This window comes from Phocoena phocoena, chromosome X (genome assembly GCF_963924675.1).
Source record: "Phocoena phocoena chromosome X, mPhoPho1.1, whole genome shotgun sequence".
NCBI classification, from domain to species: Eukaryota; Metazoa; Chordata; class Mammalia; order Artiodactyla; family Phocoenidae; genus Phocoena; species Phocoena phocoena.
This window is the reverse complement of record NC_089240.1, coordinates 86,720,161-86,743,236: the sequence shown is the minus strand read 5'-3', so window position 1 is coordinate 86,743,236 and position 23,076 is coordinate 86,720,161. Positions and strand designations below refer to the sequence as shown.

At 38.6% G+C, this 23,076-nt stretch overlaps 1 protein-coding gene across 1 annotated transcript in view; it reads left to right on the top strand.

Moving 5' to 3' along the window:
- Positions 1 to 13,348, top strand: part of LOC136142205 (AFG1-like ATPase) — a 40,212-nt gene extending 26,864 nt beyond the window's left edge. Inside the window, 3 exon segments of the mRNA XM_065900226.1 lie at positions 12,106 to 12,374; positions 12,376 to 12,677; positions 12,888 to 13,348. Coding sequence (XP_065756298.1) covers positions 12,106 to 12,374; positions 12,376 to 12,677; positions 12,888 to 13,348 — 1,032 coding nt within the window.
- Positions 13,349 to 23,076: the final 9,728 nt, after the last annotated feature.

The window sequence follows — 23,076 nt, the reverse complement described above, 5'->3', positions numbered from 1 at the left end:
ATAGAAGGTTTGTGGAAAAGGAATCTTGAGAAAATAATTGTATGTGTGGTCAAGCTTGTTAAATTGGAATGAATTTATTTTTGTTTTTAAAGAATGAGTCTTAATATCAAAATTACATTGGTGTAAAATCAGAATTTGGTTTTCTCTCTGTTAAAAAAAAACATTTTCTTGGACTATTGGTCTTATCTTGATAACTGTTGGGAAACGTTTTTCTTCACCTTTTCATAGTCTGCCTGGTCAACAAAGGTTTTATGTCATACCAAAATGATTTCCTGTGCTTCTTGTTGTCTTTATCAGGTCTTTGGTTACTTGGGAAAACTGAGTCTTCTCGATATTAAAAGTGTGAAGTTTTCTTCACAACTATGTCACCTTCTGTATTTGCCTTTAAAATCTTCTATTGTCACTTTGGTTAAATAAATAATTAGTTATTTCATAATGATCTATGATCCTATTTAATCAAATGCTCAAACCTTTTGACATTTTTGACAACTTCCCAAAACCAAATTATGAATGGAATCTTTTTAACCTTAAATTAACTTTGAGATTTCCCAGAGGGCTTCTGGAAAATCTCAAAGGTTTTGTCTCTCACCTGGTAAGATGTTAAAATTATTAGGTTTATTGGATATGGTGAAATACATGGGAAGCATTGTCAAATAAGTGATACTAAACCTTCTTAGGTTATATCTGTATGGATATATGTTTTTAATATGTGTTCCAGAAATTGTATGAAAGTCCTAGAAATCTAGTATGTCCTGGTATAATGTTATCAGTCATAATTCTGGTTATTATCTTGATATGTTTTATGTCACATAAATAACCAAATTTCATAGTCAATTTCATTATAATAAACTCTCATCAGGTATTTAATCATGGGCATTTAAAAATTTTTTTGTCATTTACAGACAGTTGTTGTTTTACTCTGATGCTTTTGCAAAAGTGATTCATCTTCATAGAGATTCATGGAGAAAACTCTGAAAAGTACTATAGAATACAGGTTTCTGAAAACTTTAAGGGCATACTACTGACTGGGTAAGAATTTCCAGAGCTCTAATGGAAAAAATAGATTCAAGCAGAACAAGAATTAATAACATGGGTTGAATGAACTGGTGGGGATGATTATAATTTTTATGACTTTTTATGTGAAACACTGCTGGTTCTTTAATATTTTATTTACAAGTTTAAAGAAACCTTTTTCTTTTAAGCTGTCTATGATGTATAGCAATTTGATAAAGTATACCTTTGTAAACAGAATTGAAACATTTCATTTTTCTCCATATCTGATCCCTCCAGAATTAGGAAATTTGTTGAGTGTTCTTATTTTCATGGCTTTTTAGTTATTTGTATAAATTCAGTAAGAATCTGTTTTTAGAATACAATTTGAAACATTGTTTATATTATGGCTTTGACAGAATATCATAATTCAGAATATGCATAGAATATAGACCACACAACTTTAAGGAACTGAGGCTGACTTTATGGAGCCAGTAAAGCCTCTTGGAAAACCAGCCTGTTACCTTGCTTGCTGGGTTCCCAGCAGCTTTCCCAGGTAAGGAAGGAAGGTCTCTTCCTGCAGGCCCGGAAACCTCAAGAAATTGAGGAGACTTCAAGAAGAAAGGAATTAACCCAGATCTGTAGGTATTGTAGGCAAAGTTTGATGGCAAGTCTTAGGCTTGGCTTCTTAGCCTCAAGAGGCTTTTAAATGTCCAACTGAGATTCCTTATAAAAAGTTTCAGCAAAGAAAAATTTAAAATAGCCTCTGTGGTCAGTCACTACTCTTGCTACAGTTATGTAAACATCAGGCCGAGTTTAATGAGACTAGACCTGTTTTGCAAACAAATTGGTCTTACTGTGATTATCTTTAATAGAAGTGAGAGAGTGGTTGTAGAGAGAAGAAGATGTTTAGTAAAAAAGTATAAGACATCCTTGTGGATATCAGGTTCTATTCATGTTCATTATCTTTGGGGTTTTGTTATCTACCTGTAAATTGGACTGGATCCTGAATTCTTCCAGTTTCCTCAGATACTGGCTACAACTCTCCAAACTAACACTTCCAATTTTCTCCCACCCTTCTGACCTGAAATCAATAAGAACAAAGACTTCCTTTCAACCTCCTTGAAAGGGATCATACCATGTCCCCCTCACTATCCAGATAGCAGCCAAACTGCAGGCACTCGAATCTTGACCCAAGATTCAAGAGTCAAGTTTCAGGAATCACTTCCAGACTCTTGAAACTGCATAAGGGCTGGAGATCTAAACTTAAAATTGACTAGGGAGGTTCCTCAGCATCTTGAGGCATCTAGAGGTGGACAGCTCTCCCGAGATCACAGGTCAAGATCCTCATCTCCAATATGAAACTTTTATTCCTCTTGCCTTTTTGGTACTTGCTTTTTCTCTCTGTTAATGCATGGGAAGACAATGCCTCTTAACTCTGGCAACTATTGCTGAATACAAAAGAAAGGCCATAGTTATATAACAGAGTCCCTAGACTTTTGTTGCTAAGATGGCTTTAGATAAGAGATTTCCTTTAGATTACTTATTGGCTGAACAAGGAGCAGTCTGTGCCATAACAAATACCTATTGTGGTACCTGGATAAACACCTCTGGTATTGTAGCCAATACAAGGAATTAACAAACAAGACACTTAGCTAAAACAAGTTGATGCCTTTCCAGGTACATTCTTTGATTTATTTGATGCCAACTGGTTTGGTTCATGGGGGCCCTAGCTAAAGAGTATACATTACTCTCTTGGTATTATCCTCCTGATAGTCATCATTGTAGTCTCCCTGGTGCTCTGTGTTCTCTCAAAGGTCTTAAATGCATGTTCACAGCCATCAGATGGTCTCACTGTGCTTGAAGAAACAGGAACAAGATGAACAATGAGATAAATAGCAAAAGTAATTCTTCTGTGGACCTGATATGATAATCTACAAGTTTTCATGGTGAGACAGGAACAATTTTGATGGTGACTGAGAGTGCCACTCATACCAAAAGGTGGAATTGTTAAAGTAATTAAACAAGGGGGCCATTAGAGGTGGCCCTAATGCCATGGTGGCCCATGTAATCAAACCAAAATCTAAGCCTGTAAATGCCTCAAGGTTACAAAATCAAAAACCAAGGACAACCAACCACAAACAGCCAAGTGAGCCTTAAGCTGTTGCCAGCCAAATAATTTCTTTTCTTTGTTTCCGTACCTTCCCTAAGTAACCCATTCTACTGGCTCCTGTCAGTGGAGCACTCCTATTCACTTCCCATTTGGTGCTCAATTAGAATCAATCTTTGTTCAATTAAATTTGTAAAAATTTTAATATGCCTCAGTTTATCTTTTAACAGAACTCAAGAAAAGAAGAATAGTCTATTATCTTTTCCCAGATATTTACCATCCTGTAAGATAAAATTTCATCTTTCTTACAGTGTTATACCCTGCCTTTCTTCACTCGCAACACAAATTGAATGTCATTCACTGTCAATAAACATCCATTTGCATCATAATTTCAGTGCTTACAAGAATACTAATGGCCCATAAAAACATGCAAGTATTAAAATTAGCCAACATTTGTTTTGGGTCAAGTAACATTTATTCTCAGAATTGCAGTGTGACATTTTTCATCCTTATTTTACAGATGAAGATAGTAAAGAACTGGGAGGTTAAGTACTTTGCCTAAGCTAGCATACTTAGAAAGTGACACATCATGGATTTGGACCCAAATAGCATGGCTCCAGAGCCCATGAATATTTAGGGTGATAGAACTTGAGGCACAGAAGCACACAGATTAACTATCAAGTTTCAGCCACATAAACCCAAACTGAGACACACTTATACATACAAATGCATTATCAAAAATTGTACTCAGCTTCTTTCCTCCATAAATGGGTATTCCTTGAATATATTTCCAAAACACTAAAATCTCAAGTAACTTATTTATCTGTAAAAAGTATTTTCTATTTTCAAATTTTTCTCTTAATAAATTTTCCTGTTTACAATTCTTCAAACAATACAGAAATGTATATTTATAATATGAAATTACCCTGACTCTCCCTTCTGCTTGATACCTGTTCTCTGACCCAAAGGTGTCCACTCTCAATAGATTGGTGCATTTTCTCCAGATGTGTTTGTCTGTAGGTGAAATATTATCGTAATCAGAGATACACAAAAATATTTATTCATACATGTTTTCTTTTTCAGTACAGAATCCCATTATTCATATTCTGCAACTTGCCTTTTTTTCATTGAAAATAACAGCTCTTTATGTTTTCATGTATTTTGTTAGCTAATGTGTCTTCAAATGGTACTTGGTATATATATTGTTCTTTACATGAATACTCCATTTATATTTGTACTATCCATTGCTGTGAAGGGTAACAGAACATGCCACCCAAAATGTGCTTCTGTGGTGTAAGGAATATTTTGAGCTGATAATTTTAAGAAACAGCAGACACAAGAAAATCTCTAAAAACAGAGTAGAAGTTACCCTTTTGTAAGGAACATTTACATTTATAACGGAAATCTCCACTAGTAAGTGTCTCCCTCTCTGTTCTTCCCTCTGAAGGAGGACTTGAAATCACATGAAACACTTGTCAATGGAGAAGGCACCAACTTTAATCGGCATAACAAACCTTACCCTTGTTAACCTTGCTTTTCTTGGTAACCTCGAATAACTGGCCTCTCCTCCCACCCCCAACATCTTTCTTTGCCTTTGGCTGAAGATTGTTTTTAAGGTGGTGGCTTGAGCCATCTCAAGGAGTTATTCAGTTTCCCTGGGTATCTCCCATGTGTACATGAAGTATACATATTAACAAACTTATTTGTTTTTCTCTTGTTAATGTCTTTTATTACAGGGGGTCTCAGCCAAGAGCTCTGAAGGGTAAAGGGAAAATTATTTTTCCTCTCCTACCATTTTGGCAACCATGAAGGGCTCCACTGGGGCACCTCACTTGCTCTGGAGTCTACAGATGGGATCCTGAAAAACTGGCAGAAGCTGGCTAAGGGTAAGAATTCTTACCAAAGTCAGCTCTCCTGGATCTCTGCCTGTAGTGTCCAGTCAAGAGGGGAAGGTTAAAATCTTACAGTGTCTCTTCATTTCCAAATTCCAATTGGCAGAAGAAAGACATTTGTAAGATTTAATTCTTTGAATTGTGACTGGTGAATTTGGTTTTAGGTACCTGTTGGCTATTGATCCTTTTCCTCCCAGGGACAGCTATCACTTTCCTGTTTGTCTTGTATGTTCTGAGAACTTGGCTTGGCTTTCTGCCTGCCCAGGGCACATAAGTTGTCATTTCTTGTGTGTGCAGGTGGCTCGAACGTCAGGATGTAGGCCCAAGAATATAGTCAGAAAGAAATGTGGGTTGCACCCCATTTGCAGCTAGTGTCCTACTGACTGTTGCCTACTCTTAGGGGACATATCGATAATTACCTTGAGTGTAAATGGATTAAATGCTCCAACCAAAAGAAACAGACTGGCTGAATGGATACAAAAACGAGACTCATATATATGTTGTCTACAAGAGACCCACTTCAGACCTAGGGACACATACAGACTGAAAGTGAGGGGATGGAAAATATATATACCATGCAAATGGAGATCAAAGGAACGCTGGAGTAGCAATACTCATATCAGATAAAATAGACTTTAAAATAAAGACTGTTACAAGAGATAAGGAAGGACACTACGTAATCAAGGGATTGATCCAAGAAGAAGACATAACAATTGTAAATATTTATGCACCCAACATAGGAGCACCTTGATACATAAGGCAAATGCTAACGGCCATAAAAGAAGAAATTGACCATAACACAATAATAGTGGGGGACTTTAACACCCCACTTACACCAATGGACAGATCATCCAGACAGAAAATAAATAAGGAAACACAAGCTTTAAATGACACAGTAGACCAGATAGATTTAATTGATATTTATAGGACATTCCACCCACAAGCAGCAGAATACATTTTCTTCTCAAGTGCACACGGAACATTCTCCAGGATAGATCACATCTTGGGTCACAGATCAAGCCTCAGAAAATTTAAGAAAATTGAAATCATGTCAAGCATCTTTTCTGACCACAATGCTATGAGAGTAGAAATCAATTACAGGAAAAAATATATATAAAAAACACAAACACATGGAGGCTAAACAATATGCTACTAAATAAGAGATCACTGAAGAAATCAAAGAGGAAATTAAAAAAATACATAGAAACAAATGACAAAGAAAAAGAAGGAACATTTAAACAATAATTATCCTAGGCCTTTGATAATAGGCAAATATGCACCAAAACTCATTCTTAGAGAAAATTTACATCTTTTCTCAGTGCCTTTGAGATGTTGACTTTCAACTCTGTCTTCTCTAGGACCTGAGAGCATCTCTTTTAAATGCAAAGTTCAGGGAGGTGATTCTTGTCAGAAGTTAAAGAAATAAAAAAGGAGCTATTTGGAAACTAGACAAATGAAAAAATCTTAAAAGTCTTCTCTAAAAATAGTGGTAAAAAGCTTTAGCCATCTGAGCAGATAACCTTAACTTTTCCATCTGCCAGAAACACAGTTTGAATCCAAGTGTTTTATTATAAATTAGTGAGTTTTAAACTATTGTACCTATATCATTGCTAAATTTAAAAATGAAAGCTATATCTTTATTTGTCTGTATGTCTATGTGTATGTTAGAGATGTGTGATACTTCTCTACCTCCAAATGGTAAAAGATTTGTAAAAGATCTCTATTTGATTGGCTTAAAGTAAAATAAGTACTTATATAAATTAAGTATCGCTAAACTCTCAGAAATAAAATAGAAACTAACACAAATGTTTTTCAAGTTCACATGATCTGAGATAATCTAAAGTAAATAAAAACTAGTTTGTTTGTTGGATTAATTAAGACAGACATGTCTTCAGAGGTATCAACATTAAATATAATGCAGATACAACTTTTGTTCTACCTAGATGTACGAGTCATAAGTTCATGTTATGTCTTACAATATGTGCCAGCAAGAAAAATAACAAGATTATGGCTAGCTGCTTAATGTCTTGTTAAAATTTCATGAGTGATCTCAACATAATTGTTAAGAGCAAATGAATTAAGTAAATGTACATAAGATAAAAGTGTATAAAAGAACTTTCAAACAGTAATTATTTTTTAAAAAAATATTTATTTAATTTATTTTTGGCTGTGTCAGGTCTTAGTTGTGGCACGTGGGATCTTTCGTTGTGGCACGCAGGCTCTTCATTGCAGCACGCGAGCTTCTCTCTAGTGGTGTGTTGACTCCAGAGCACGTGGGCTCAGTAGTTGGGGTGCGCAGACTCTCTAGTTGTGGTGCATGGGCTCCAGAGTGTGTGGGCTCTGTAGTTGTGGAGTAATTATGTTTTATAATGTCTCCTTAAAAATAGTTTCCCAAATTAGTAACTTTTAGTAACTTACAACCTTAGAATTTTGCTGAGTTAAATTATGGATATTCTTGTAATATCTAGATCATTTCAAAATAATACACTGAAACATTAATGGCTAAACATACGTCTAGGTTTACCTACTTTTGTCCCCTTATTAAAAAGGAACAAAAGATATTTGGTCTTGTTAGCAAAAATGTCTTGTGCCACATTGAAAGTTTGTACTATGAGGAAGCACATGCTTTTAAAAATTATCAAATGTATTCATAAATTTGCCAATCTACAAACTGTTGGTATGGAACAGACAGTTCACAATTGCTTACTTCCTAGTTTTCACTAGAGCTTACGGTTTGTAAGCATTAAGAATTCTAATTAATACATATAATTAAAACTGCTAAAATTACTATGGGAAATTATTTCATCTCTGTATGTAAGAAAAGTAGGATGTTTGGGGATAAGAAAAGGTGTGAGGTATGGAGATGCATTTTTGGTAAAGAAAAAGGTAATTTTGTCCTACAGTAGAAGGACTTGTTGTTTCAGAATGAGAAAGAGGAGAATACAGGACACACTAAATGGATATAGAAAGTAGAGGAGAGAGAAAGAGAAATTTACTTTGTATGGTCGAGCTGGCTAAAATTGAATGAATTTATTATAAAGGTTTAATTTTTTATTTTATTTTTCTGGATATATTTTTTTAACTTTTTATTTTATATTGGTGTATAGCTCATTAACAATGTTGTGATAGTTTCAGGTGCACAGCAAAGCGACTTGGCCATACATATACATGTATCCATTCTCCCCGAAACTCCCCTCTCATTCAGGCTGCCACATAATACTGAGCAGAGTTCCCTGTGCTATACAGTACACCCTTGTTGGTGATCCATTTTAAATGTAGAAGTGTGTACATGTCAATCCCAAACTCCCTAACTATCCCTTCCCTCCATCCTTCCCTCCTGGTAACCATAAGTCTGTTCTGTAAGTCTGTGAATCTGTTTCTGTTTTGGAAATAAGTTCGTTTGTATCATTTCTTTTTAGATTCCCCATATAAGCGATATCATGCAATATTTCTCTTTCCTGTCTGACTTACTTCACTCAGTATGACAGTCTCTAGGTCTATCCATGTTGCTGCAAATGGCATTATTTCATTCCTTTTTATGGCTGGGTAATATTCCATTGTATATCTGTACCACAACTTCTCTATCCATTCCTGTGTTGATGGACATTTAGGTTGCTTCCGTGTCTTGGCTATTGTAAACAGTGCTGCATTGAACATTGGGATGTGTGCATCCTTTTGGACCATGTTTTTCTCTGGATGAATACTGACGGGTAGCATTGCAAGATCATATGGTAGCTCTATTTTTAGTTCTTTACGGAACCTCCATACTGTTCTCCATAGTGGCTGTACCAATTTACATTCCCACCAACAGTGTAGGAGGGTTCCCTTCTCTCCACACCCTCTCCAGCATTTATTGTTTGTAGACTTTTTGGTGATGGCCGTTCTGACTGGTGTGAGGTGATATCTCATTGTGGTTTTGATTTGCATTTCTCTAATAATTAGCGACACTGAACATCTTTTCCTGTGCTTGTTGGCAATCTGTATGTCTTCTTTGAAGAAATGTCTATTTAGGTGCTCTGCCCATTTTTGATTGGGTTGTTTGTTTTGATGATATTAAGCCACATGAGCTATTTGTATATTTTGGAGACTAATCCCTTGTCAATCACATCATTTGCAAACATTTTCTCCCAACCTGTGGGTCGTCTTTTCGTTTTATTTATGGTTTCATTTGCTGTGCAAAAGCTTTTGAGTTTAATTAGGTCCCATTTGTTTATTTTTCTTTTTATTTCTATTACTCTGGGAGACGGATTGAAAAAGATATTGCTGCAATTTATGTCAGTGTGTTCTGCCTATGTTTTCCTCTAGGAGTTGTCCCGTCTCATATTTAAGTCTTTAATCCATTTTGACCTTATTTTTGTGTATGGTGTTAAAGAATGATATAATTTTATTTTTCTTACATGTAGCTGTTCAGTTTTTCCAGCAACATTTGTTGAAGAGACTGTCTTTCCACCATCGTATAGTCTTGCCTCCACTGTCATAGATTAATTGACCATAGGTGCATGGGTTTATTTCTGGGCTTTCTATCCTGTTCCATTGATCTATATTTCTATTTTCATGCCAGTACCATACTGTTTTGATGACTGTAACTTTGTAGTATAGTCTGAAGTCAGGGAGCCTGATTCCTCCAGCTCCATTTTTCTTTCTCAAGATTGCTGTGGCTATTCAGGGTCTTTTGTGTCTCCATACAACTTTTAAGATATTTTGTTCTAGTTCTGTGAAAAAATGCCATTGGTAATTTGATAAGGATTGCATTGAATCTGTAGATTGCCTTGGGTAGTGTAGTCATTTTGACAATATTGATTCTTCAAATCCAGGAACATGGTATATCCTTCCATCTGTTTGTCTCTTCTTCGATTTTCCCATCAGCATCTTATAGTTTTTGGAGTACAGGTCTTTTGTCTCCTTAGGTAGGTTTATTCCTAGGTATTTTATTCTTTTTGATGTGATGGTAAATGGGATTTTTTCTTGAATTTCACATTCTGATCTTTCATTGTTAGTGTATAGAAATACCACAGTTTTCTGTGTATTAATATTGTAGCCTGCAACTTTACCAGATTCATTGATGAGCTCAGGTAGTTTTCTGGTAGCATCTTTAGGATTTTCTATACATAGTATCATCTGCAAACTGTGACAGTTTTACTTCTTCTTTTCCAACTTGGATTCCATTTATTTCTTTTTCTTCTCTGATTGCCATAGCTAGGACTTCCAAAAACTATGTTGAATAAAAGTTGTGAGAGTGGACACCCTTGTCTTGTTCCTGATTGAAGTGGAAATGCTTTCAGCTATTCACTATTGAGTATGATGTTAGCTGTAGGTTTGTCATATAAGGCCTTTATTGTGTTGAGCTATGTTCCCTCTGTGCCAACTTTCTGGAGAGCTTTTATCATAAATGGGTGCTGAATTTTGTCAAAAGCTTTTTCTGCATCTATTGAAATGATCATGTGGTTTTTATTCTTCAATTTGTTGATGTGGTGTATCACACTGATTGATTTGTTGATATTGAAAAATCCATGCATCCCTGGGATAAATCCCACTTGATCATGTTGTATGAACCATTTAATGTATTGTTGGATTCGAATTGCTAGTATTGTGTTGAGGATTTTTGCATCTATGTTCATCAGTGATATTGGCCAGTAATTTTCTTTTTTTGTGGTATCTCTGTCTGGTTTTGGTATCAGGGTTATGGTGGCCTCACTTGAATGAGTTTGGGAGTGTTCCTTCCTCTGCAATTTTTTGGAACAGCTTGAGAAGGATAGGTGTTAGCTCTTCTCTAAATGTTTGATAGAATTCGCCTGTGAAGCCATGTGGTCCTGGGCTTTTGTTTGTTGGAAGATTTTTAATCACAGTCTCAATTTCAGTGCTTGTGATTGGTCTGTTCATATTTTCTATTTGTTCCTGGTTCAGTCTTGGGAGACTGGACCTTACTAAGAATTTGTGCATTTCTTCCAGGTTGTCCATTTTATTGGCATAGAGTTGCTTGTAGTAATGTCTCATGATCCTTCGTATTTCTGTGGTGTCAGTTGTAACTTCTCCTTTTTCATTTCTAATATTATTGATTTGAGTCCTCTCCCTTTTTATCTCGATTAGTCTGTCTAAAGGTTTATCAATTCTGTTTATCTTTTCAAAGAACCAGCCTTTAGTTTCATTGATCTTTGCTGTTGTCTTCTTTGTCTCTATTTCATTTATTTCTGATCTGATCTTTATGATTTCTTTCCTTCTACTAACTTTAGGTTTTCTTTATTCTTTCTCTAGTTGCTTTTGGTGTAAGGTTAGGTTGTTTATCTGAGATTTTTCTTGTTTCTTGCTTATTGTATAGCAATGAGATTGTATTGCTATAAACTTTCCTCTTAGAACGGCCTTTGCTGAATCCCATAGGTTTTGGATCATTGTGTTTTCATTTTCATTTGTCTCTAGGTATTTTTTTATTTTCTCTTTGATTTCTTCAGTGAACCATTGCTTGTTTAGTGGCATATTGTTTAGCCTCCATGTGTTTGTGTTCTCTATAGTTTTTTTCTTGTAGTTTATTCCTAATCTCATAGCATTGTGGCTGGAAAAGATGCTTGATATATTTTCAATTTTCTTAAATATACCAAAGCTTGCTTTGTGGCCCAGCATGTCATCAGTCCTGGAGAATATTCCACGTGCACTTGAGAAGAATGTGTATTCTGCTGCTTTTGGATGAAATGCTCTATGAATATCAATTAAGTCCATGTGGTCTAATGTGTCACTTAAGACCTGTATTTCCTTATTGATTTTCTGTCTGGATGATCTGTCCATTGATGAAAGTGGGGTATTAAAGTCCCCTACTCTTATTGTGTTACTGTCAATTTCTCCCTTTATTGCTGTTAATATTCCCCTTAAATATTGAGGTGCTCCTATGTTGGATGCCTATATATTTACAATTGTTATATTTTCTTCTTGAATTGATCTCTTGATCATTATGTAGTGTCCTTCTTTGTCTCTTATAACAGTCTTTATTTTAAAGTCTACTTTTTTCTGATATGAGTATTGCGACTCCAGCTTTCTTTTGATTTCCATTTGCATGGCATACCTTCTTCCATCCCATCACTTTCAGTCTGTATATGCCCTAGGTCTGAGGTGGGTCTCTTGTAGACAGCATATATACGGGTCACCGCCCCTGGAAGCCCCTTTTGTAAAGCCTATACAGTTCAGACCCCCGAGAGTATGTCTCCAACTGCTGCTACAGAGGTTTATTCAAAAGCTTTAGCTGTTTGCCATGGACCACTGGACCTCTGTGACTTTCTGATCAAAACTCGTGAGCTAAAGGACGATGAACATCACAGAAGAGTCATACAGTGTTTGCAGGAATTACATGAGGACCTTAAAGGATACAGTATAGAGGCAGAAGGCCTTTTCTTTCTAAGGTACAGGGAAAACAATGGTGATGGACGTGTTTTATGCTTATGTGGAAACGAAGAGGAAAAAACGGGTTCATTTTCATGGTTTCATGCTAGATGTTCACAAAAGAATACACCACCTTAAACAGAGTTTGCCATAAAGGAAACCAGGACTCATGGCTAAATCATACGATCCAATAGCTCCTATAGCTGAAGAAATCAGTGAAGAAGCATGTCTCTTATGCTTTGTTGAATTTCAGGTCACTGACATTGCTGATGCCATGATTCTGAAACAGCTTTTTGAAAATCTGTTCAAAAATGGGGGACGTCGGGCTTCCTTGGTGGCGCAGTGGTTGAGAGTCCGCCTGCCGATGCAGGGGACACGGGTTCGTGCCCCAGTCCAGGAAGATCCCACATGCCGCGGAGCGGCTGGGCCTGTGAGCCATGGCCGCTGAGCCTGCGCATCCGGAGCCTGTGCTCCGCGACGGGAGAGGCCACAACAGTGAGAGGCCCGTGTACTGAAAAAAAAAAAAAAAGGGGTCGTTGTTGTGGCAACATCCAACAGGCCACCAGATGTTCTCTATTAAAATGGACCCCAAAGAGCTAACTTTGTACCATTCATAGCTGTCCTGAAGGTCTCTGAGGCAATGAGAGAGTGGAATGCATGTATGCGGGCAATGCTGTATTTCTTTCTGGAATACTGTAATATGGTCCAGCTAGATTCTGGGATAGATGATCAGAAAAGGGAACTTCCTCCTGCAGGAGAACTCTACTATCTCACAAGTGAAGCTGACGTGGAGGCTGTCGTGGATAAGTTGTTTGATGAGCTGGCTCAGAAACAAAGTGATTTAACTAGACCAAGGATTCTAAAAGTGCAAGGCAGAGAGCTGCGGCTGAATAAAGCCTGTGGAAACGTTGCCGACTGCACATTTGAAGAGCTATGTGAGAGAGATCCCATCCAGGATACCACATTACCTTTAGTCATCATGCCTCCTTAGATTCCTCTTAGTTGTGACAATTTCTCAGGCTTTCCTTCTTTTTGATGACCCTGACAGTTTTGGGGAATACTGGTCAGTTATTTTGTAGACTGTCCCTCGAATGGGATTTGTCTGATGTTTTTCTCGTGATTTGACTGGAATTATGGGCTTTGGGAGGAAGACCACGGAGGTCAAGTGCTATTTTCATTAGATCATATCAAGGGCACATATGATCAATGTGACTTAACACTGTTGATGTTAACCTTGATCACACTTGTCTGAGGTAGTGTTTGTCTCCACTATAAAGTTACTCTTTTCCCCCTCTTTCCATAGTGAACTCTTTGGAAGGAAGTTCTTGCTGAGTTTTCATGTAGCAGCAAAGAAGAAAATCCACAATTATTTAACAAGGCTATTAAAATACTTTCCCCTTTTCCAGCTACATATTTGTGTGAGGCTAGATTTTCTTATATGACTCAACCAAAGCAACATATAACAATAGTCTGACTGTAGAAGCAGGTATGAGAATTCCACTATCTCCTATTACGCCAGACATTAAAGAGGTTTGCCCAAAGCATAAAACAATGCTACTCTTCTTACTATTTTCATTTTAGAAGTATAATTATTTTCATAAAAATATTATTTCTGTTAATTTTATGGGTTGAATATAATGGTTTTATCATTGTTATTTTAAATAAATTAATAAATATTTTATTTTTAAAAAGCCCTTCTAATGTTTTCATCTGCATTATATTCCTCCAGAATTATACTTATCCAGGTATTATATATTTATACATGTATGCATACATTTATATATTTACATACAAATCATAAGATCTCATCTTACGCTTAATCTTATAACTTATCTCACTGTAGTGGGTTGAATTGGGTGCCCCCCAATATTTCCAAATCATAGCACTCCCATACCCTAGTTGGACATAGGGTCTTTGCGGATATAATTGTTAAAGATCTCAAGAGATGATCGGATTTAGGATGGTCCCTAAACCCAATGACTAATGTCCTTATAAAAGAAAGGAGGGAGATTTCACACACAGAGGGAAGAAGGCCATGTGAAGACAGAGGCAGAGACTGGAGTTATGCTGCCACAAACCAAGGGAAGCCAGGAGCCACCAGAAGCTGGAAGAGGAAAGGAAGAATTCTCCTCTGGGGCTTCCTTGGTGGCGCAGTGGTTGAGAGTCCACCTGCCGATGCAGGGGACGCGGGTTCGTGCCCCGGTCCGGGAAGATCCCACATGCCGCGGAGCGGCTGGGCCCGTGAGCCATGGCCGCTGCCTGCCGACACCTTGATTTCAGATTTCCGATCTCTAAAACTATGGGATAATGCATTTCTGTTGTTCTAAGCCACGAAGTTCCTGTTAATTAGTAACAGCAGCCCTAGGAAACAAACACACTCACTAACCGTATACCCCAAATGTCATTGATTGTGAATAAACACCACTCTGTATCCTGTGTTTTTGTGTGTGCCTGTGGGGATAGTAATGATAATAAAGATATATGCAAAAAATAAATATGGCTAAATTTTTAAACTCCTAATGATTTTTACTGTATTGATTCATTTAATGCTCCAGGCACCCCTAAGAGGTAGATACAGTTGCTCAACCCCATTTTCTAGATGAAAAACTGAGGGACGGAGAGAACTTGGCCTAGGACTACACAGTTAGAGAACAGGACAGCTTGGGTTTGTACCCCACGCTCCAGAGCCTGGGAAACTGTCAAAGATTTGTTGTTAAGTAACAGAAGCAGTCTGCATAGCATGTATAATTTAGGAGGTCATTAAGGCAATTTTCATGTATTAACATATTTATACAAATAGCTGGACCTAGTGACCTTGGTGAGAGCACGTTCATTGCAAGATTCAATAGTGCAGTGAGATAAGAGGTTAGTGGGAAGTGAAGAATGTTAACCGGGAATGCAGAAAATGCTTTCTGGAACTTTGATTTTGAAGGACGGGGGAGAAAGGGAGAGAGAAACAGAGGCAGACAGAGAGAGAGAGAGAGAGAGAGAGAGAAACAGGGACAGACACAGAAAGAGAGAAGGCCTGTGACTGAATGGGGAAAAGGGGTCCAAAGAGGGATTTTCTTTTACATCTTCAGTTCCTTGAAAGTACAAAAGTTAATATTGCAGGAGTCATGTCATCTCAGATTTAACCTTTGAAAGAAATTTCCCATATTTCCCTCTTATTTCCACTTTAGAGTTAATGGGATGCCTCCAATGAACAGTATGGGTTTTTGAGCTCAATATGTATTGAGCTATGAGTGATAGGAAGAATGGATAATTGTGTGTCAAAGAAATGGTAGTAATTTGTGGATCTTTGCCTCTCAGGGAGGCAGCAGGTGGCTGAAATCCTGGTGCGACATGATCTGAGGACCCCTGCACAGTTGAATGGGAAACAAGTATAGAATTTTCCTATAAACATATTAACATACAGAGCCGTCCAGGAGAAGCAATTAGACAAACACCGCAACTCGCTGCCCTGGTGCCATCTCTCACTGAGCTCACCAGGTGAGTCAAAGGCAAGCCTGTCTTCCCAGCGTGGGGAACTGGGTTAGGGTCTGCTCAGAGGCACGATGTTGGGCAGCTCTTAGGAGCTTCTGAGTCTCCCAAGAAGCTAGAGGTCCTTCTGTCTTTAAAACTTTGAACTCAAGGCATACCAGAGAGAGATTTGCTTCCTTCATAAACATATCTACATTCTCATTAGGAGAAAGACTGAAAAATACCTTTCTACAGTGCCTGCCTTAGCCCTAAGGCTCAGCCAGCCCCTGCTACTGAGTCTTGATGTTTAAAGAGCGCTTGAAGTCCCACAATGTACCATATACTTTGAACAGGTTTTCTCATTTTCTCCTTGGGATGGCTGTGTGACAAAAGGATCCCGAGTCCCATTTCATAGACAACAAAGCTCAGGCTCATAGAACCGACAGCACCTCTCCAGATAAGTGGCAGGATTCAAATGAAGTTACATCCCTTGCCCTAAGGAGAGAGAGGACACAGGGCAGCCTCCCTTTGAGAAAATGGGCTTCCAAGGCTTGAGAAGTGAGCATCTTACACTCCCCTGATATTGTGGCCCCATGGGTACTCACCCAAAAATCCCTCTTGACGATGAAGATGATAGGGCACGTATGTGTGCACATACATTCTTCACGTTATAAACATTCATTACATTCAATTTTATAGAAGAACAAAGTAGCTTTTAAAATTGAATTGACGGTGTGTGTATGTGTGTGTTTCTATATGTCCTATGGCTTGTACACTCCACTTCACAATCTTTATCTTCATATCGGACCAGAGCTTGATTCCTATCTCAGATTTAGATATGCCAGAAAAATGGTAGATGCAGAGAAATTGCCACCAGTAAGTGAGAAAATTTCCGGAAAACACTGGCTAACACCATTAACCCATAGCCCAAACTTCGTCCTCACTCTCCTCGGCCAAGCTCCCTGGTCGGAGCCTCAGAGCTGCAATCCTGGACCTGGCCAGCAGGTGGCTTCCACCTCCATTTTTCTTTTACAAAGAAAATGAGCACATGAGGCCAAGAGTAAGAAGATCTTGGAATGTTTTGTTTACTAAGACACTAATTATGTTTGTGAAACTTATATGTATTACTAGAGCAGTCCCATCTGCTGTTGACCCGAAAAGAACATCGAGTTCATTGAGGTATCTCCTTCCGTCCTAAGTGTAGGTTGAAGTGTCCACACTGCAGACGGGGGGTCCCTCCCAGAGAGTAGGGTGTTCACCCTCCACCCCCACCCACCCCGTAGAGTCTGTCCAGAACTTTTCCCACTCCCTGTCATACCCTGTCCATGACACTGGACACAGCCGCCAAGATCCCGCTCTGGAGCCCCATTCTCTCTTCCACCTCCCACCAGTCCTGTAAAGCCCTTCAACAGCTGACCGTGGCCAACACGCTACTGCCACCTGCTATTTCGTCTTCGTATTCAAGACCCGGAGTATATGTTTTTACACTCTTCTTTTACACCTAACAGGTTTTTCAGACAAAATTAGAATCATTCTATACATAGGTTCATGGGCTGGGTTTTGAGGAAGAGGATGGTATTTTTTTGCTCTTTGAATGAACGTCTTTGTAGAGGTTTGACAATGGAGGTACGATGGTGCCACCTCGTGACAGTGGACTGAACTGCAGCATGAACATCGCTGAGCCAGAAGGTGGGAGGGAAAGGCCTAAATCCAGAGAGCTTTCTGGAAGTCTGGGTGGAAAAGGGACACACTCCGGGTACAGGGATACTGAGGTATCTAGACAGAAAGTGCAGCCTCTTTCTACGCTGAGTAGAGCTGAGTAGAATAAAGCTCTATGTGATTTCAACAGAAAGACCCATTTTTATTTTTATGTTTTAACAGAAAGATTTTTTTTTTTATTTTTAAAGACCTCTGGATAAAGAGGTATACACCTATATAAGCAAAACTGGATCCCTGTCATTTATGATCATTGTAACCCATCTTGGCATTTATTGTGACCATATTTCCATGTAGATGAGCTTCTGTGATAACATTTTAAGTTACTTGACAAGAAAATTTCACTTTTTGTGTGTGTGTGTGTGTGGGGTACACGGGCCTCTCACTGTTGTGGCCTCTCCCGTTGTGGAGCACAGGCTCCGGACGCGCAGGCTCAGCGGCCATGGCTCACGGGCTCAGCCGCTCCGCGGCATGTGGGATCTTCCCAGACCGGGGCACGAACCCGTGTCCCCTGCATTGGCAGGTGGACTCTCAACCACTGCGCCACCAGGGAAGCCCTCACTTATTTTTTTATATTGGCCTGTTGTTGCATTATATGAATGCTCCAGAATTCACTTTTCCAGTACTAGTGATGTAAATATAGTTCCTTTACCACGTTTTCTATTACAAACTATAGTGCGCTTAACATTCTTGTTCATATAGATGCAGATATCTTAGTAAGCATTTTTATAAGTTCCGGAGGTGTTCTTTCAAAACAATGAAAAAACTATTTTATTTGAACAAACTCTTACTATTTTATATTTCTAACAATACTATATGAAAATTCCTGTTTCTGCACACTTTAGAAATAATGTGAATCGCTGCTAATCTGATAGGCAACAAATCCTCCCTCCTTGTCGTCACTATAACTCGTTTTTGCTGCCTGACTAGAATTCCATCCTATGGATGTGACATAATGGAGTCTCACAACCTCGTGTCATTTGGAATTCAGTGTTCCTTATATTCCCCATTGTCAAGGCTGTGTGGATGGCATTTAACTGCGCTGAAGGGCACAGTTCAGGATTCATGTGGCTATTTGCACATGAGCGGAATGTGTCCTCTTTGAGCACACATTGCGCTCTCTTGTGAGAGTCCTAGGATTCAAAATGCAGCCTGGTCGATGTATGTATATGGTGTGAGTGTGTCAGTGTATGGGTGCATGTGTGTGTGTGCACACTGGCAACCACATTTCCTTCTGTTTCTTTCAACCCCTTCATGGCCTTGCTTCTCATTCGCTCTCCCTTCCTAAATCCAGGCCCAGGAATGAAGGTAGGGAATTATCAGGATGGCAATCCTTATAACCAGCTCCTATCACCATCCTTAACTACGTCCGTCCTGAATGTAACTTGCTTGTTATGGTGGTACAAAAGAAGACCAGGCCAACATCATACTTTATTTTTCATTTTTAAATTTTAAACAGCTTTCTTCGGGTAAAGTTTACAGGCAATAACGTTCACACATTTTAAGGGTACGGTGTGATGATTTTTAGTAAATGCATGCAACCATCACCATAACTGAATTTTAGGCATTTCTGTAGTTCCCAAAACTTCCATAATGCTTGAAAACACTGAAGCCCCGTACCCATACTTAGTACCAGGCAAGCACTGATTTGCTGTCTGTCTCTATGGATTTGCCTATTTTGAACATTCCCTATAAATTGAATCATATAGTATTTGGTCTTTTATGTTTGACTTTGTTCACTTAGCATAATGGTATCAAGGATCGTATATGTTGTACATGTATCAGTGCTTCATTCATTTCATGGCTGAATAATAGTTTGTTGTATGACTATGCCAAATTTCACTTGTGCATTTCTCAATTGATAGGCATGTGAGTTGTTTCCACTTTTCGGGTGTTATGAGTAATGTTACTATGAATATTTTTCTCCGAGTTTTTATGAAGACGTGTTTTTATTTCTCTTGAGTATGTAACTAAAACCGGAACTGCTGGGCCATACGGCCCCTCAACACGTGAGACAACATTACAATTTCAGATGACTTCATTCCATAATTGGAAATACCTTGAGAAAAAAAGAAAAGAGACAGGTGAGACAGAGTCTAGTGAGGAGACCCTAATAAACATTGTTATCCTGCTGTAGACCTATTTGTAAAATCCCTTTCAATGATGCAAAAGTATGAGACATGTGGGGGACATTTTCAACTTCATTTGAAAGCCTACTGTCTATAGCACACACTTCCCCATTACCTGACTTGGTCTCCATGGAAGGTGTTTTACAGTTCTAGATTTCAGGTAACTGACAGTATCAGTTTGCAATGTAATCCTTGTCTGTAGACAAGCAACTTAATTGTATCCTGGCTAGGGAAACCTCTGTCTCCATTTGGCCATGCATTTCAACACTCATGATGTATAAATGTGACAAAAAGGTGGTTGTTGACTTTGGCAAGATAAATTTCAGTGGAGGAGTGGAGGGACGTCCCCATTAGATGAGAGATGAAGACTGAGTTGCAGGGGAGGTCGGGGGATGTGAACTGAGTATCAAGAATTCATTGTAGATCTTTAGTTGCAGAGTGCAGAATATATATGTAAAGAGGTCAGTAGCCAGAGATGTGGACAGAGGCCCACAGCATTAAATGATGTTCTATAATCACCATTTATAAGATACTTGAGCAGCTTGAAATCTCAATGAGAAGGATCTATCTCTTCTTAGATTTAACATCTGAATTGACCACACCAGCCTTCCCACACTTTATTTCCTTGTTTCCATTCTGGAGAAGCCTAAAACTTACTGAAGGGATAGTGTAGAGTTTCTTCTTAATGTCTGTTAAACGTATGAACGGATGAATAGGTGAATGCACGACGTGTCAAAGATGTGCTAAGAATTTAAGGATTTTTATCCCTGAGTGCAGAGCTCCTCATGCAGATGACTGAGCCCATGGTGGTGGGTGGCTGAGAGGATGCAGCTTCTCAGGACTCTGCAACTGACAGCTGCAAGATGGGAGCCCTCAACTTCAGTGTTCAGAGGCACATTTAGGCAGACTGCCACACCTTATGTCCTGGAGGGATCCATCCCTGACCTGAGCAGGTGAGTTCACAGACAGGCTTGCCTTCCATCTGGGGGAACGAGACTACTGTCTGCTCAGAAGCTTGCTGTGGTCCAACTCTTGTGCCATTTCGAAAGACTCAAGAACGAGCAGATCCAGCTCCTCTCTAAACTTGAGCTCAACATATATCACAAAGAGATATTCTCAATCTCTTTCTAGGGATACACATTGTCCTTAGGAGGCCCCAGAGGACACACACACACACACACACACACACACCCTGGAGCCTTCATGCAGGCAGTAGCCCTAGGAGAACTTGCTGGCTTATAAGGCCGTCACTCATGGTTTGTTAGGTTGCCGATGTCACTGGACCTTTTTGCATTAATAACTAATGCAAATGATGATTAGCAGAAGAGTCTGCATACTAGGGATACTTTTAAATAACCTTACTATCCAATTAAATCTGATGACAATAAGAGAATTTCTATGTTCATGTTTTTCAAGTGTAACAATAAACTACTGAGAATTTCCAGTGTGGGGCTGCATATGGGGAATCCTACAAAGTCTGATATTGCTGATGTACAATACAACTTTTTCACAGGTTGATTTATCAATATGCATTAATGAATCCAGGAACTTTTGACCTTCATGCATTTGGAGCCTGTTCCTTCAATTATTCATCCTCAGCATAACACCTGTCCCTCTATTATACTGTGCATATTCCTTATGTTGTCTGGGAATTCACTTTCAAACACTAATGACCTAACCACATTCCCTTGTCTCTACAGAACAGGAAATTGAAGTACAGTGATGTTCACCGACTTGCATAAATACAAGCAGGACTATCAGCCTGGCACCGGAAGTGAAGACAGATTTCAGAAGTGACCCAGATCAGCAGGAAAGCAAGACTTATTTGAATACAGTGTCGTGTGTAGCTGAGCATCATGCAGTCTGCACTTGGACATACAGGGTGTCAGTCTCTGCTTTTCCTCTTAAGAGAAGGATGACCCCCAGCCAAGTTGCTTAACCTCTGTACATTACTGTTTCTCCAGCTACAACATGATGTAAAGACATGTTATTCTCTACCTTCCAGGAATGTTGTGGAAAATACATGAGAGAGAAAAAATGCATGCATTCACAATAGATAAGTCCCTATGATTTTCTGGGCCAGAGGTCCTGCCCTAACATATAACGCTTCCGTTCCAACCACCCTAAGACTATTCACAAATGGCCGTTCAAGTACAAAGTAATGCAAGGACTTATGCCTACTGAATTCATTCAACACAGAGTATAATAATGTCTGAAGTGTAGATTGGAAAGGAATTACGTAGAAATAATAGCTTCTTCCATCCCATCTAAGGTCTCCAAAGTGCTTTCCCAGATGGCACCTCATTAGCCTCTACATCTGAGAGGTTTTATCCAAAAAAATGGCCAGCATAGGGGAAACGATTTACCCAAGAACCTATGATGTGCCTGGCCCCCAGTGATTTACTGTAGTGTTCTTCTGCAAAGCCCATTCTGGCTGGGTTACAGTACATGTTATTCTTTTTTTTTATTATTGAAGTATAGTTGATTTACAATGTTGTGTCAATTTCTGCTGTACAGCAAAGTGATTCAGTTACACATATATATTCCTTTTGACATTCTTTTCCATTATGGTTTATTACAGGATATTGAATATAGTCTCCTGTGCTATACAGTAGGACCTTGTCGTTTATCCATTCTATGTATAAATAGTTTGCATCGGATAATTCCAAACTCCCAATTCGTCCCTTCCCCACCCCCTCTCCCGCTTGCCAACCACAAGTGTGTTCTCTGTCTGTGAGTCTGTTTCTGTTTGATAGGTAAGTTCGTTTGAGTACACATGTTATTCTTAAGAAATTAACATAATTATTAAAAGTGGAATGGGAAAAGATATGAAATAATGTGAAATGGACCAATGGTTTTCTTTCACACACCCAATGGAAATGCTGGAGTCAGTTTTCCTTTCTCCTAAATTATCTGAGAAATGACTCCAGCACAGAGAAATGACACTGAAGTGAATACGTAATGAAAACTTATACGTTTCCCTTCCATTTAATATTTCCACATTATTGTCTTATAATCATGCTGTTTGGATTGTATCAAGGGGATCTCCTTTAAAGGAAGGTCAGGTACGAGATAAGACTATTCATCCCTATTCAGCACTATATGTATCATCTGCCCAATTGACCTTTTGCTCCTCACAGTAATTGTCTAATATGGATAGAATTGTTTCCATTTTACAAGTGAGGAAAGGCAAATTCAGAGATACTGTGACGCAGCTTTTATAAAATTTCCCATCTGCTTTTCACATCCCTTTTTTGCAGCCTCTAATGATCATTGCCTCGAGCTACATTTCATAAAAGGTTGCAAAAGCATGACGTACAAATTCTTTAATTGCTTCTGCATGTATTGGCGGAAATTCTTTGATAAAAGAATTCTTCCCTCAACAACTATGCGTAGGTATAACAAGCACAGGAAA